Below are 16,054 nucleotides of genomic sequence, written 5' to 3' on the forward strand. Positions count from 1 at the left end.
CTCCTGCGGCCGCGGCCGAGGGGCCTCTACGGCTCCGGGAGGCGCCTCCTCCCCGTCGAGCTGCCTCCCCTTGCGGCCGCGTGTTGGTACACGCCGCCGCGCGAGAGGACTATGTAGGGAGCGCTCTGGTGACTCACCCGCTGGACTTGGGGGGAGTGAGGGGAGCGGGGCTGGGGACCCTCCAATCCCACCCTGGAGCCTGGGAGCTGTGGCTCTGGGGCCTCGGCGGCAGCTTCAATTCTAAATTTTCTCTCAAACCCACCTCAAACAAAATCCGCCCGGAGGACGTCGGGAGACCCGAAGGAGGGTCACAAGGAGACCCCTAAAAGGGTTAGGCTTTCTATCCCTTGGCCTTGGTTGGAATGGGAAGAGGCCCGGAAGGCTTGCTGCCGCCCTTCCTCCTGCATCTTATGGTTGGTGTCTTCCTTGCTCCTCTGGGGTAATTACAGGCCTGCACTACTGCTGTACTCAGGTCTCTAATCTGCTGGGTCCCTCATGTCTCCAAACTGGGTGGTCCTGGCCCTGAACCTCCCCATCAGACGACCCCTTCAATCTTCTCTGAAGGGTTTTCTTCCCTGTGGCCTGTTGAAGAAGAGAGTGAGCCCCCTCTGACTCCCCTCCCCAAAGTAGCCCTGCTTCCCAGCCCTCTGGAGTGGATCCCCCAATTCTCTGTTAGTGCCGGCTGCGGTGGGGCCTCCAGCCAAGTCTGGCACAGCCTGGGCGGAGTGGGGGAGCTTGCCGGGAAGGTGGATCGATGGTGATGCTGCATGGATTGACAGGAGAAAGGAGGAGGCACACCTGGGCCTGCCCACCCCCCACCCTGCCATTTTTCTTGACCTCAAGAAGGTCAGTTCGCCATTGTCCAGAGATTAGGCCCAGTGAGATACTGTCCTCCTGCCCCCACTTCCCAAAAGGGTCTCTTTCCTTGAGCAGCTCCAAGAGCTGCCATTTCAAGGGGGAGGGGGGAAACAAAGAGGTCTGGGTCTCAGGCAACCTGAAAGCAGCTTGTCCTGAGAGGAGTGAGTGGGTTGGGGGCCTGAATCCTCTGAGGAGAGGTTAGGGAGGGAATAGTTCTCCCTCTAGGCCAAAATCATTAGAAGAGGATGTTAGAAGGCCTGCAAGATAACCTTAAGCCAGTGTCTTAACTTTTCTGAAACCCAGTTTGCTCACCTATAAAATCAGGAAAATAATGGTCCCATGAGGAATCATGGGGTCATTGGAAAGGTTAAATACGGTAACACAGATGAAGTACTTAGCATAAAGCCTGGCATATAGGAAATGCTTAATAAATAGTCATGATGATAATGATGGGGCTTCCAAGATAAAAGCAAATTAGGATGAGGAGCAGACTATCCATCTTCGTTGTCAGTCATCTCATCTGGAGGGTGAGGGTGAGGGGACCATGTGGATAATGGGGGCCAGGACTGTCCTTTGTGAGGTCAGAAGCCTCAGGGACTGTATCTTCCAGAGCTGAACAGGTGCACTCCGAGCCAGGCAGTGACTAGACTCAGGAGAATTCATGAACAGAATCCACCAGGGAGAGATCCCTCTGGGATGGTTCTTCTCCCACCCCTGATCTTGAGGGACAAAGAGACAAATTGGTGGAAATAGTGAGATACCTTCACTGGCTAGAGCTTAAGGATAGTGGAGTAGGAAACGGTAGCTAAAAATCAAGAGATAGGCCAGGGATTGATTTGAATGACAATTGACAACAGGATCTGTAGATCCCGTTCTTCGGAAGGGGAGTAGAAGCACCTTAGAACTGGAAATCTCTGTTGCATCTAATGATCTGACTTTGAGGAACTCACTTCAGAGACAGTATCTGGTATTAGCCTCTGTCAGTAGTTCACAACCAGAGGCAATTTTGCCTCCCAGGGGACATTTGGCAATGTTTAGAGGCACTTTTGGTTGTCACAACTGGGGGTGTTACTGGCATCCAGTGCTTAGACTCTAGGGATGCTGTTTAATGTCCTGCAATGCACGGGACTGCCCCTAGAACCAAGATTCATCAGGCTGCAAATTATAAATGGTGCCAAAGTTGAGGAACTCTTCCCTAGATTGAGGGTAGAGGCACCTGCACTCCCTTACGAGATGCTAAAGGTGGGGACCAGCAGGGCGTCTGGAAGTTAGGCAACTTGACAGTTGTCCCCTCCAGCCTCAAAAGACTTTTCCTGCATGCTGATGGGTCCACAGGGAGTTCTGGGAGGATGAAGCCTGGAGAGCACCAATGTCCTGTGATTGCCGCTGTCAGAGGAGACAAATGGAGTAGGCATCTCTCCATTCTCCCTCTAACCGATTGGGATCCTAGGCTTCAGCCACGGAGAGGGTTTAAAGTGGGTGTCTCTGAGTTTGGGGCTGAATGATAGTGCCTGGAGACCCCACATGCTCATCTTCCCCAAATATATATCCCACAGAAGGAGAAGGTGTGGCACTTGCAATATCTAGGGCCGAAGCTACAACAGGATGCCCTGACCTCTTAGGTGAGAGGTAGGGGACTCTGTTGCCTCTTCAGGGCCTCCCCTACCGCCCAGGGCAGTCCCCTCCCCCGCTAACGGAAACAGGCATGAATGAGCCGTTAGTCTCACCACAGGCTGGGCTGAGGGGGGCAGGTCACTGAATGAGGATCAGAAGTATGTCCCCTTCCTGATCCTTTTAGGGGGAGAGCAGAAGTAAGAGCGTTTACAATCTCCTAGGTTGTGAGGCAGAGTCCAGGATGAATTTGATGGAAGGTGGAAGGAAATCATTGGGAGATTTGACTCAGAGATATGAATCAACACCAAAGCCCTGAGGCTGCCTCCACACCAGCAAAGTAGGAAAGTAGGAGGGGCTGGGGGGGGAAGGCAAAGAAGAACAGACACTAGATTCTCACTCCTACTCCAGCCCCATGGCATTGCAGCATGAAGGGGTTTCTAAGCCGAACTGCTTTCTTGGGGTGCTCTAGCCTCCAGGGCCCACTATCTAGGGCTAGGAGTGGGGAATGTCCTCAAGGGCATTGGTGACACCAGCTGCAATAGAGTCTCATTCCTTCCAGCCCTTGGGGAGTGGAGGAATACAGAGGGATTGGAGGGGGAGGAATTCAGATCCAGGACGAAATAGGTTCAACCCTTTGAGTTCCTGGATAGAACTCCTTGTCTAAAATCCCTGCTAGGGATGGGAAGCTGCCCTTGCTGCATTCTTTTCTAAGGAGAAGGAGACGCGGGTGGGGAGGGTTACCTAGTGTTCTTAAATGTCCTGGCCCAGAGGGGTAGTAGAAAGGAATTGGGGTTTTGGATTGATGGGAGCTATACTGAGAGCCTTTGGAGCAGCTGTCTAAGGATCTTTTAAATTCCCATCTGATCCAGGAGTGAACGCTATAGGTCAGCCAGAAATGGACCCCACCGCACCCTTAATTCAGGACTGAGGACGCTGTGAGGAGGAGTCCCACAGAAAAAGAGCCAAGAAGAGGAATCATAGAGAGGAAGAATTTCAGAGGTTGGAAGACAGGAGAGGCTCCGCCTCCATTCTCTCCAGACTCTCCCTGCTTGACAGCAGGCTGGGTGGGGTCCGGCGGCAGGCCGTGACTGTGACTCAGGTTTCTGTGGGCAGCCAAAGCAGCCAGCAGGGAGGAGCCCAGACCGACAGGCCAGCCAACTGCAGATTTCACCTCAGCTGTCCTCTCTCCTGAAAATGTAGGAGGCTCTTCTCTGGCTGTGCTGGTCTCTGGGTGCTAGCTGACCCCTGCTCCGCCTCCACTCTTCCCGTCCCCGCCCCCCCGACCATGTTCCTTCCCAGAACTCTCAGCCCTTGTTCCCCTCCCCCAGCGCACTGACACAGGACGGAAAGTCAAGGGGCACTGCCTTTAGGGAGGCCCCAGAATGTCTGTGCCACAGGGAGGAGGGTATAATAATGATTTGTCTTGCACCCGGAGGGAGAGACCTGGGGAATCTTGCGCACTAGCTTTGAGCCGAGCCGCCTGGGCCCCCCAGTCTTCCTCAGCATGGCTGGCTCGTGTCTGGGCAGGCTTGTTGTCATGGTGAAGGCTAGGGGCTAGAATGCAGCTGCTGCAGAGTCAGGCTACCAGTCCCTAAGAGAAGGTGCTCAGTGACTCCCAACCTTGTCCCTCAGAATTGACCAGCTAGAAAGGGCTGGCTGGCACTTACACCCAAGATTTCTGGTCAAGGACTGTAGGACTTCCCCTTGGTGATGGGTGAGGGTGTGCCAGCACATTACCCTGGTATTTCTGGGGCCTGTTTATTGGACTGTGTTTTTAGAGTGGCTGGAAGAAAGGGAATACACATTTACTTTGTGCTCAAGTGCTCTGCATACAGAGCTCACCAGTCTTCACAATAACAGAGAGAAATCCAGCAACTTGCCTAAAATGGTAAAGCTGAGATTCAAACCCAGGACTGGCTGCCGCCAATGCTGGTGATCTTTCTTTTATGGAAGCCAGGCAGTGTATTATTCATTCTAGGGGAGAGAGTGGGGAGAAAGTGACCTGAACTTTATCTAATACACTGGCTATTCCATCACGAAGATGCAGGTGTTGGCTGCGTTTGGGGACAGACGGCAGTTTGAAAAGAAAGCCACTAACAAAATGTTTGGCACATAGTAGGTCGTCATTAAATATTTTTGTAATGAAGATCTATGTATGAGCCATTGCTAGTTTTTTGGGTCATCCTGAGAGCTTCTGAATTGCAGCAAAAGCATAAGAAGCTAGTTCAAAAGAGGGACTTTCCAACCCTGGCGAGAGAGGAATTTGCAGAGCATTCTGAGTGGGGACTGGATGGGTAGGGAGGAGGGGGAAGTGTTTGGATGATACAGGATTACCGCAAGATGCGGACGCCACCCAGCGGCCAGAGTGCAGTTTAGGGGCAGGCAGGCTCAATGAGTCAGCCGCGCGCGGACTCTCGGGAGTTGTAGTCTGGCTGCGCTAAGGGGCGGTGCTGCCAGTGGGAGTTTTGGGTATTGTAGTCCGACGTCTGTTGGGCGGGAGTTACCCTTGTTGGCCGGACCACGAGTCCCGTGGTGCCCCGCGGCAGGTCGCGCAGGCGCGGTGAGTCTGTGCCGGTCTGTTCCGAAGGCTGAGGGGCAGCGGCTGGGTGTCAAGAAGGGGTTGCCGAGCGGGCCTGTGGCGAGGCGGGGTGGGCAGCCGGCACCATGTCGAGGCAGGCGAACCGTGGCACCGAGAGCAAGAAAATGGTAATTTAGGCCGCGTGGCCTTAGCGGGCGGGGCGGAATGGAGGCGTTCTGGGGAAGGGGCTTTGCGCGGGGCGCAATTGGGTAAGAGCCTTCTTATGAGCCCTGGGAAGGGGGTGGTTCTACAGGATGAAGGAGAAGGAGGCTCCCTGGCCGGGAGGAGAAGGGGGAGTCACTCGGGGGCGCGTCCCAGGCCTGAGGCGGGTTGGAGGGCCGCTGGAGTACCTCAGAGACCCCTCCCCCGCGGCCTGAGTGCAGCTGTGTGCGAGGCCACCAACGACGACGGTAATAACAGTAACTACTACCTATTGCTTTCTTCCTGTGTTAGGCACTGGGCCAACCACTTTCAGTACATTATCTCACTTAATCCACAAAGTAATCCTATCAAATGGATAATATTATCTCCATCTTACAGTTTAGGGAGGTTACATAACTTGCCCAAATTTACAGCTAGGAAGAATTAGGATTTGAACCCATGTCTAACTCCAGAGCTAATGCTTCATACTACTAGGCCACACTTGCCTTGGCGTTGTAAGATGCTCAGATAATGGTTGTGCCAGAAGAGAACTTTCTGTTTGGTGGAGAAAGAGGGTCTAGTTTAGGAAGTAAGTAGTGCCGCGTTGGTCGGGGGATGCTCCCTTCTCTCCTGCAACAGTGGGACACCATATAGTTTCATAAAGTTTGCCTGCAGATGAGTGTGGGCCTGGAAAATAAAGTAGATGACATTTTTCTCCAAACTAGAGAGACTTCTTGGCAGGTGTTCCTTTCTCTTTGCCCTATTCTTACTTCCTCTTGAATTGCCTACACTGTCTGTCTGTATTTTCTGAGTAGTTTTGAAAACTGAGTAGTTTTCATGTTGGGCAGATCTGGGGCTTTTTGTTGATAAGGCTCTAGAAGGAATGATTAAACTTCCCTCACACCTTTGCATCTTCTGCCAGGAACAGCCACCAAAAATGTGCTACAGGAGGCCCTATTACTCTTGAGTAGTACTTTTTCTCTCAGGCTCCTTTTGAGAAGCTGATGATACCTATGGATCTTCTTTCCAGAAATATTAAATAGAAAAACATATACACGGACATTTACTTACATTGGGGGGGGCAGGTTTGTGGGCCCCCTGAAGATACTTCAGGGTTCACAGGTTAAGAATTCCTGTTTTGGAGGAAATACCAAGAGTTTAAGAAGAAAAAAATAAGTATATTTTGCTAGGAAACTGTCATGTAGGGGAAAAAGCATGGACATTGGTTAGAAGTCTTTCTCAATTGATCCTTAATTTCCTTATCTGTAACATGGGGACAATACTCCCTGTTCAGGATTAAATGAGATTACAGTGTAGAGTGCATGGGTCATAGTAAATGTTTCTTCTTCCTTTTCTTAATATATGAGCAGATATGGGAGGTATTCCTGCTTAGTTTTCATATCTTGTTATTGTACAGTTTTTTACCTGAAATCGATATTGAAATCTTTAATACCATTTTAGTAGGAAACGACATTTGAGGGAATTATGGAGGGGCAACAGTACAATCCTGCCTTAAAGCTTTGCAACTGCTGTTGTCACTGCTTGGAATTCCCTTCCTCCAGATAGTCACCTAGCTACTCATCACTTCATGCACAGTTACTCAAATGTTACCTCCTCAGAGGGGCCTTCCCTGACCACATGATTAGTTTTTGATCCTCTTACTCTACTCTGTTTCTTCATAGCACTATTTCCTATTAAATATTTCATTATAAGTCATATATTTACTTGTTTATTTTCCGTCTTTCCCCATGAGAATGTAAACTCCATTCTCAGCATCTAGAATGATGCCTGGCACTAGGTAATCTATATTGAACGAATGACACGAAGGTTTGGTGCATCCTCTCATTTAGTTCCTGCAGATACCTGATTGGGGCTTGTATCGTGATCCTCTCTGTAGCAACCTATGCTCATATGAGCTATTTCATATGCTCCTCTCCTCCTGGGAATTCCCACTTCTAGCACCCCTTTTCCCAATCAGCCCAATATTCTGCAATCAATAATCTTCTAATTGTGTTCCACTTAAACCTTCCAAGATTTAAAGAGTTAATATGCCTCAGTCACTAGACTTCTGCCTTAGTCTGTGCAAACAGAAATAGCCCAGTTATCTAGCAAACTTCTTGGGTCCCAACTATGGGTAAAGCCCTATGCTAGGTGTTGTGGGAAGTGCAGAGATGAAGTTTTAGTCCCTAAGCACATACCCTATGAGAATCAGAAAAGTACACAACACAGAGGTATAGTACTATCTGGGATTGAGTCCTGACTGTACTGCTTACTTGCTATGTGACCTTGTATAGGCTTTTTTCATTGTCTTAAGCATCAATTTCACCAGCTTTAAAAAATAAATTTAAAAAGGTAACAATCATATCTATATCATAGGGTTATTCTGAGGATTAATTGAGGTAATGCATGTAAAGGTAGCAGTGTGACAGTATACCTAAAAATACAGTTAACACTCAGTAAATGTCAGCAAGTATCCTTGTTAGTAACAATATTAGCCTTCGTGTGTCTGTATAGCATTCGGTTCTTGAATACAATGGACAGTCGGGCTTGTCTTTTTGTGTTATGTTACTAGAAACCCAATCCCAACTGCTCTATTCTCCAGAGCACAGGTGAGTTACTAAATAGCAGTACCCAGAATCTCCATGACGCCAGAATCTCCATTACTGACCTTCCTTCCCCAGTTGCTGAGGACAATCACACTGGATTACCTCTGTTGACAAAATAATAAGTGTGACTCTTGGAGCATTAGCGCCAAAGATCAATCCCCTTAAGGAGATTCCAAACCATGTTTCGTTCAAGGTGCTAACTGAAAGCTGCCTGAAAACCATCAAGTGTAATAGCTCATATGAGCATAGGGTTTGGCTTTAACTCACTTTGCTCAGGTTTTGCCTAAAGTACTTGGATAAGTACTTAGAGATCATATCGACTATGCCAGTGTGAAATCATTCATATGGTCTCTTAGTCTGGAAAGCATCTTTAATTCTGTTATCTCATTAGATCCTCCCAATAACCCTGTGATCGGCATGACAGGTTCTACTGTTACTGTTTTTGTGTGAGGAGATTGAGGTTTAGCAAAATGAAGGGACTGACCTAAGTTTCACAGCTAGTAAGTGGCAAGTTCAGACTCAGAATCAGGTGTTCTAACTACAAACCCAATATTCTTTCTATATGCCTTATTAATTGTTACAAAGTTCTCCATATTGATTCAAAATCTCCCCCTTTGAATCTCTCTGGCACCACACCACAGAGAACCAGTTTAAGAATAAAAATGATATCTACTTTTTGAGTTCATACTGAGCCTCAGGCGCTCTACAAACATTCTTATTGGAATCTCACTGTAACCCTGAAGGGCAGATAATGTCAAGATAGTGCAGATGGGAAAACTGATGTTCAAGAAGATTAAGCAATGGATTAGAACCACATAAGTTGTTACAGGACAGTGCTCAACTATAAGACTGCATCTCAGTTATTTAACTTGTCACTTGTAAAATGGGGATAGGTAATGTTCTGGTAACCCCTTGTGGTGGTTATGAGGATCAATGAGAAATTGAAGGCATTCTGAACGTTTTGTAAATGTTAATGACCATTACTATTGAACATAATTAAAGTAATCTGAAAGTGGAAGTGTTGCTGAAGAGATTCATGTTTCTTTTGGGAGGGAGAATGTGGTGCTTATGTTCATTGAGGAAATTGCATTAGCGACCTCTAAAGTTCCATGGAACCTTTTATTTTAAGGGTCACAGGACTGAAAACCCAGGTCTTCAGACTCTGCAACCTCCTGTTTATTTCTCTGACTTCCTCTTCTGTTCTCTCTTTTGTTCATTCCTCTTCAAGGACAGGTTTCCTAGTTGTTCCTCAAACATGGCAGACATACTCCCACCTCAGGGATTTACACCTGCTGCCTAGAATTTTTTCACTCAGATGTTATCTTCATGGCTTACTGTTACTCCCTTCAGTTCTTGCACAAATATCACCTTAATAAGGCCTTCTTTGACTACCCTATTTAAAATTGAGAGACACATACACAAGCATAATAACCCCTCATCTCCGTTTGTGCTTATTTTTCTCCACAGCACTTATCATCATCTGGCAAACTATGTATTTTATTTATTTTGTTTATTATCTGTCTCCTATTAGATAGCCCCTGGTACATAGTAAACATTGAATAAATAATTTTTTTTTCTATACACAGCCCCAGTTCTGTTTTTAAAGTATGAAGATCTTTAAGTTATGTATTTATGTCACACCCTCTTCCAAATAGATTTGGTTAATAATTGAAGATGGAGACAGACTTGCAAATTGGAGGGTGTGGAAAGCCTGAGTAGGAGGTCTCATTCCCAGATCCCAGGCATATTGATTTTGTGACCACGGACAGCTCTGTCTAGGATCTTGATTTTTATTATCAGTAAATTGGGAACGGTTACATGTATAAGGACCTTGATTAAGGCGTGATATGTATGTTACTTGGCATTGTGATGGGCTGAGGCTCTTGGAGTTCCATCCAAGGGCTCATTAATAATGGAAGGAAAGCTCTCCTGACTTAATGCAGTGATGCCCATTCTGTGGACTGGTTACTGCTGGATTGTTTCCATCCATTCATGCCCTAGTCATTTTAGTGCCAAACCATTAACTTTACTGAAACAATTATTCTCCTCCTCAATAGCTGCCTCTCAATTGCCATATTTGGCAAAAGGTCTCTTGGAGACCCTGATCTGACTGTTTTAGTTGAGTTCAAAGAGCTTCCTGATTCAGAAACGGATTCTCTTTGACTTTGTAGTACAGCTAAGTTTTTTGTTTTGTTTTAGGGGGGGTTATTAATATTGTAGTTGTGGGGAACAGTGAATAGAATGAACACTGGCTTATAAACTCTTGGGTTTTATCTCCCAAAATTACTTTTGTCAATTATTAGCTATTTGTTTTGGGGCAAATTACTTAACCATTCTGAGTCTCAGTTTCCTCATCTCTAAAATGAAATTAATTCCTGCCTTTTCTGCTTTACAGAGTTATTGTGAGGTGGAAAATGAGATGACTAAAAATAGATTGCAGAATGTAAACAAAAAGCATTCACAGTATTCTTACAGTGACCTCACCTGCAGGCCATGGGGATGAGGTGAGAAGCATTGGGTCCTGAGAGTCTGGGCCTTAACATTACTTGGATTTTCTTCCCCAGAAGACATAAAGACAAAAAGATGTTCTGCTCCAAATTTGACAAGCCTCCATTCAGAAAAGAGTGGTTGAGTGGCAGTTCGGCCTTGTATTTGTGTGAATCCTTTGGTCCAAATGTGCTGTTAACATGTTTCTCACTTTGTTTAACTCTGATAATGCCGTCCCCCTGACTTGCTGTTTTCATTCTGTAGTCTTGGTTTTTGCCATTCCTTTCACCTTCCACATTTGTTTATTAGTGGGAAGGTGACAGGATTCTTTATCAGAAAAAGAGTTTCTGTGATTTTAACTGTGGTTATAATAGAAACCAGGCCAGGTCAGTATTGTGTTCCAGATACACAAAAGATTATATTTCTTTCAGAGTTATCACCTTTCCTGGAAAAGCTCTAGCTATGTGTCAAGAGGAACATTATTTTTTCCCATGCTGGTGACTTAAAAGAGGCGTTATCATTCCACGCAATGGACTTCGTTTAGGACTTCTTTCCTTCCCCATGGACCAGGCCCCTGGGTCTTCTGCTGCTCCTGGGTGGGGCTTTAGGAGTGCAGTTTAACTCTAGACCAGGACACTCCAGAGTTTTAAGGTGTGGGGAAGCCATTGGTCACACCTGCTAACTCACAGAGAGTAATTTGTAAATGTCAGCTTTGGGTCTGTCTTTCACAGAATCTAGTGAACAAATTAACTGCTCTCACACCAGATTCTGAGCTTAGGCTTGGCAGCTGTGATGGGGTTCTGGGTTGGCGGAAGCCCACCTTTGTGTTTTGGAAGAGTGACTGCTCAGTGTATGAGGTGCCTTTAACAGCCTGTTTTGTAGTGGGTCTGGCTGCGGCCCTGTCACATTGACACTGGGGAGATAAATTCCTTGGTCACTCCATAGGGGATAATGTTTTCTCTTACCAGATACAAGTGACCTTCCTTTGAATCCCAAAAGTTGCATTAAGGCCAGTTCAGACTCTCACCAAACTTTCTCTTGTGCAGCTTGGTCCTGACTGCTTTTTACATCTCTTTTAGAGCTCTGAGCTCTTCACCCTGACCTATGGCGCTCTGGTCACCCAGCTATGCAAGGACTATGAAAATGATGAAGATGTGAATAAACAGCTGGATAAAATGTGAGTGAGCTTCTCTGTGGGAGCAATAAGAATGGAGCTCCCTAGCACATTGAATCTACATGGTTCTTTAGAGCTCAGAATAGGGTTATCTCTCTTGTAACCAACATTTTAGTTTCCACTGAACTCATTTATTGAGATGTTTTGGAATTATTCCATTTTCCTTTTACCATTAACAGCTTTATGTTTAGATATAAGATATTCAGACCCCGTAATATAGTCTTCTCTCATTTGCTTCCCAGGGGCTATAACATTGGAGTCCGACTGATTGAAGATTTCTTGGCACGGTCAAATGTTGGAAGGTGCCATGACTTTCGGGAAACTGCAGATGTTATCGCCAAGGTCATTATCCTGGGCCAGCTGGCCATGTCAAAGGATTGTCACTGGGGGGGGCACTGCTTACCGCTCTCTCTGTCTCCCTTAGGCCCTTAGCATTCCAAAAGACTAGTTAGGCAGCTATTTGGACCAAAGAAGCCTTCCTGGTGGTTTGAGAATAACACAGATTATGAAAATAGGAAGAGTGGTTGGGGTCATTCCTGTAGATTAAAGCCCCACTGAAATCAAAGCCAGATCTCCTTAACTGTGAAGACGCAGCAGAGTAGCATGGGGGTTATTAATACAGACAAACCTGGCTTCAAATTCTGACTCCAATACTTACTAGTTCTTAAGTAAGTTATTGTTAACCTCTTTAATTACCGGTTACCTCATCTTTAAAATGAAGAAAATAAGAGCTATCTCACAGGGTGTAAGGAGTAAATAAAAAAAAAATGAACAGGTATTCAGGTAAAATGAATGCACTTAACGTAGTATGTGTATAATAAATGTTTGTTGTTAATAATATTGTTATATAACACAGGATTGATGAAACACCTATAGCTTTGTGGTGTCAGTTACCTAAAGGTTGGTTCTTTTTGTTGTGGAGCGTGTCGGCCATACCCAAATCCTAGAGAGGGTTGGCAGTGGAGAGAGTTTTGTGAGGGTTTGAAATTAGGAGGGTAGGTAGAGGGAAGGATGTGTTCAGAGTAATTCTGCCCCAGTGACCTGTATTCGCTTTCAAAAAGGGTTCAGATGGCACAGAGGACAGGGAAGTGGTTTGGCCCTCTCCTCACTCAGATGCTGGTTCAGGGCAGGCACCCCACTCAGAAGATAAGTGCTCCCTTCTGCTAAGACGTGCAGGTGGATAGCACGTTGTTGCCTAGTTTACGATGCCTCGAAAGAGAGGGATGTGGAGCTGTGCACAAGCGCCTTTTTTTCTTTGTTCTGAATACCTTCCCTGTCATACAGCCCCTACTACTCTTCCCATTGTGCTGTTGTGTGTCCTCTGACAGGTGGCATTCAAGATGTACTTGGGCATCACTCCAAGCATCACCAATTGGAGCCCAGCTGGTGATGAATTCTCCCTCATTTTGGAAAATAACCCCTTGGTGGACTTTGTGGAACTTCCTGATAACCACTCATCTCTTATTTATTCCAATCTCTTGTGTGGGGTGTTACGGGGAGCCTTGGAGATGGTGAGTGCAGCTCTTTACCTTCTGGGACACCTGGAATATAGCAGGGGCTTGATAAATGTTTTAATGAATAAGAGAGAGAAAAGAAAGGCCTTTGGCTTACCCAGCGCTTCATTGCCTGAGATGGTGATGCTGCTGACCATAGGCTCCAAGCTGGATGTCTCTATGTGGTGGTGATCCTCCCTGCCAGGCTGGGAGAAGGTGCTGTTAGCACCCAAAGCCCAGAACATCCAGTCCTAGATTGGCTTATTTGGTAACAGTCTCATTTATTTGGGGGTGTTCTTTGCTAAGTCTCTCTTTGTGGGGTAGGGCCACTGCCTTCTGCAAGGGAACATTAGCATTGACAATCTTGTCCTGCAGAAAACCAGCCCCCTATTTTTGGCTGCTGTGGATGAGCTAGAGGCTGTGGCTAGGCAGCCATCTCTTTTTCCCACTATCTCCCAGGTCCAGATGGCTGTGGAGGCCAAGTTTGTCCAAGACACCCTGAAAGGAGACGGTGTGACAGAAATCCGGATGAGGTTCATCAGGCGGATTGAAGACAATCTCCCAGCTGGAGAGGAGTGACCGTCCCCAGGACTTCAGGGTAGCCAGCAGGAGCACTTGTTGGAACCAGAAAGCCTCAGCGCTCTCTCTGCCCTGTAGAACTCAGTGACTCTTTAACACGGATGTTATATATTCTTCTAACCTTGTTTCCATTCTCCATGCTAGCTAGGAAAGAGCAGACTGCGACATAGTCCATTTACTCCACAAGTGTGCACATTCAGGAGGGAAATTCTTTGCTTCCTCTCCCTTCAGAGGGGCTGGATGTAGTCATCCTTGGTTGGACTAGAAAGAGCTCAACCATTTTACATTCCTGTTTGAATTTTCCAAAGCAAAACTCACTTTGACTCCATTAAGAGGCAAGCCTAGAACATCTATCCCTGGACCTTCAGAAAGCCATTGGGAAATGGCTGTAGGGGACCCAGGTTGTGGAATGGGGAGAAGGGGCGGCAAGGGGTGGGTAAGAGTTGTTAGCTGCAGTGCGACACACTCTAGTGCTTGCCAGGAAAGGGGAGCCAGTCGTGCTGGGAACACCGACTCCTGGGAGGCTACCCCGGTTTCTTGTTACTCCCTGCTGTTTGGAGGCAACATCTCCTCTTTTTACAGACGGTTCATCCTTTTTTTCTTACAAATTCTTCAATAAAGACACATTCTTGAGTGAAATTCCAGTCCTGTCCTGTTTTCTTTCTGCTAATCCCTGGGAATTTTGTTGCAGTGGGGTGAGGAGACCAGCTAAGTTCCTGGACCTGCCTCGATTTTACCTGGTCTAGGAATGGTTTCTCCCTACAGACCTGAGAGCCTGGGAAACCTGGGAGCAAATGAGGCCCCTTCAGAGTCATTTTTAGGTCTACTGTCTGTAGTAAAATGTGGAAGTAGACTATTATCCCAGACATGCCTGAAATGAACTATCCTGGGCTTTTGGCCACCTAGTCAAGGGATTTGGCTCAGAAAGCCATGTAAACCTTGGTGTTGGGTACCATTTATTGAGTGCTTACTGCGTGTCAGACACGAGCACTTTACATATATTATCTCATTCACAATTCCATCTTTAGAGGGGAGGCTCCAGGTTGCCCAAGGCCATACAGCTAATAAATGGAGAAGCTAGGGTTCAAAGCCTGATTAGCATTGTGGAGAAGAGGGGCATCAGATGGTCAGGCCTTACTTGGCAGCACCATTCTTGGGGACAGCCTAGGGCCTCGAGATCTAGCTACTCGGGTTGTTGGGAGGGGGTGAAATAGGGCCTCTAGGCTTTCCTCAAGGTTAGTAGACAGTTCTGAGATGAGCGATTATAGATACATTGTGCTCGAAGTGTGTCTTGGTTGTATAGGTTAGGACCAAGTTCTGGGACACCAGTAAGAGGCAGTTTGCACAGGACTTGCCTCTTCCAGCTGACTTAAACCACCTAGCCGGAAGAGGAGAAAAGAGGAGAAAAGGTCACTTTTATGTCTCCAAGTATAGGGAGGCTCATGCTCCCTCTGGGGTCCCATCCTTTTCTGAGCTTCTACCTCCCCCTCCAGGTACAATTTGGGGCCCCAGGGCAGGTATCCCATTTTTAGTCATCTGTACCCTTAGCACCCACTATAAGGCTGGATCCAATTGCAGTAGAGTTTGAATGAAAGCAAGATTAAGTGAATGAATGCTGGGGCCCAGATGTGGAAAGAGTTGTGTGGTGTCCAGTCCCTGCCAAGAAAAGTGAGCTCCACACTTTCCCTTCTCCAGGGGCCCCTCGCCCTTCCTCTCCTCCCAGCACCACAACCAACTTTCCAGCAGCCATTTGTGTGGTGTGAGGTTTTGGATATTTCCTTTTCCAGAGCTAATCTTGGGCAACATTACAGGGTAGTCAAACTGTGGAAACAAAGCCCCCTTAGTGACTTTTCCCAGTTACAGCCCCACTACTATGTCACGTGCACCCAGGGGCTGAGAGAAAGAAAGGGGCTGGTGCTATGCGAAACATCACTTCATCATCTTTCCCAAATGAGCCTAGCATACAAGTTCCAGCAAGCTAACTTCTGGTCCTACCACCCCATGATTAATTATTGTAGATTACGTATCCCTCTGCCTTACTATGAATGTGAGGCTGGGACCCTCCCCCAACCCTAGGCTAGGCTATTCCCCATTCTTTTTGATATGTTGGCATGCCCTCCCAGCAAGATGAGGCAGGTGCGCCTGGCTATATGGGAAAGACTGGCTAACGAGGAGGGTTCTCAATGAGCCTGGGTCACAGAAGAGTTCTGGAGCTGGAGGGGTCCATACTGGTGGCCTTGGTGGGCTTGGTGGTGGCTGGGCAGAGCTCTAAGGAAAGGCCTCGTTCTACAGTCTTTGGCCACCAGGGGTCTCCGGATCACCACAGTACTATCTCAGAGAGTGCCCACTGGACTCCTGGTTTTCACAATGTGGTAGAAGATGCACCTGATGGAGCAAATCTCAGAGCTGGTCAGAGCCAGGAAGTGCCCCTTTCCTCCCGTCACGCCCATGAGACCTGAAAGCAAAGCTCACATGGCTGCCAGGCTGAGGGCCTGCCTATCGAACCCAGCTCACTGGCAAGAGC

At 47.1% G+C, this 16,054-nt stretch overlaps 1 protein-coding gene across 2 annotated transcripts; it reads left to right on the forward strand.

Moving 5' to 3' along the window:
* The first annotated feature begins 5,016 nt into the window (after positions 1-5,016).
* On the forward strand, positions 5,017-14,174 carry TRAPPC3 (trafficking protein particle complex 3). Of its 2 annotated transcripts, XM_025041454.1 has the most exons (6): positions 5,051-5,178; positions 10,193-10,301; positions 11,364-11,461; positions 11,701-11,800; positions 12,787-12,969; positions 13,411-14,174. In XM_025041454.1, coding segments are annotated over exons 3-6 (405 nt in total). In that variant the 5' UTR covers positions 5,051-5,178; positions 10,193-10,301; positions 11,364-11,459; the 3' UTR covers positions 13,531-14,174. The 2 variants fall into 2 exon arrangements, with proteins under 2 accessions (XP_006924303.1, XP_024897222.1); XM_006924241.2 differs by lacking the exon at positions 10,193-10,301 and having other exon boundaries at positions 5,017-5,178.
* Positions 14,175-16,054: the final 1,880 nt, after the last annotated feature.

This window comes from Pteropus alecto, unplaced genomic scaffold, assembly GCF_000325575.1.
Source record: "Pteropus alecto unplaced genomic scaffold, ASM32557v1 scaffold39, whole genome shotgun sequence".
In the NCBI taxonomy this organism is placed as follows: Eukaryota; Metazoa; Chordata; class Mammalia; order Chiroptera; family Pteropodidae; genus Pteropus; species Pteropus alecto.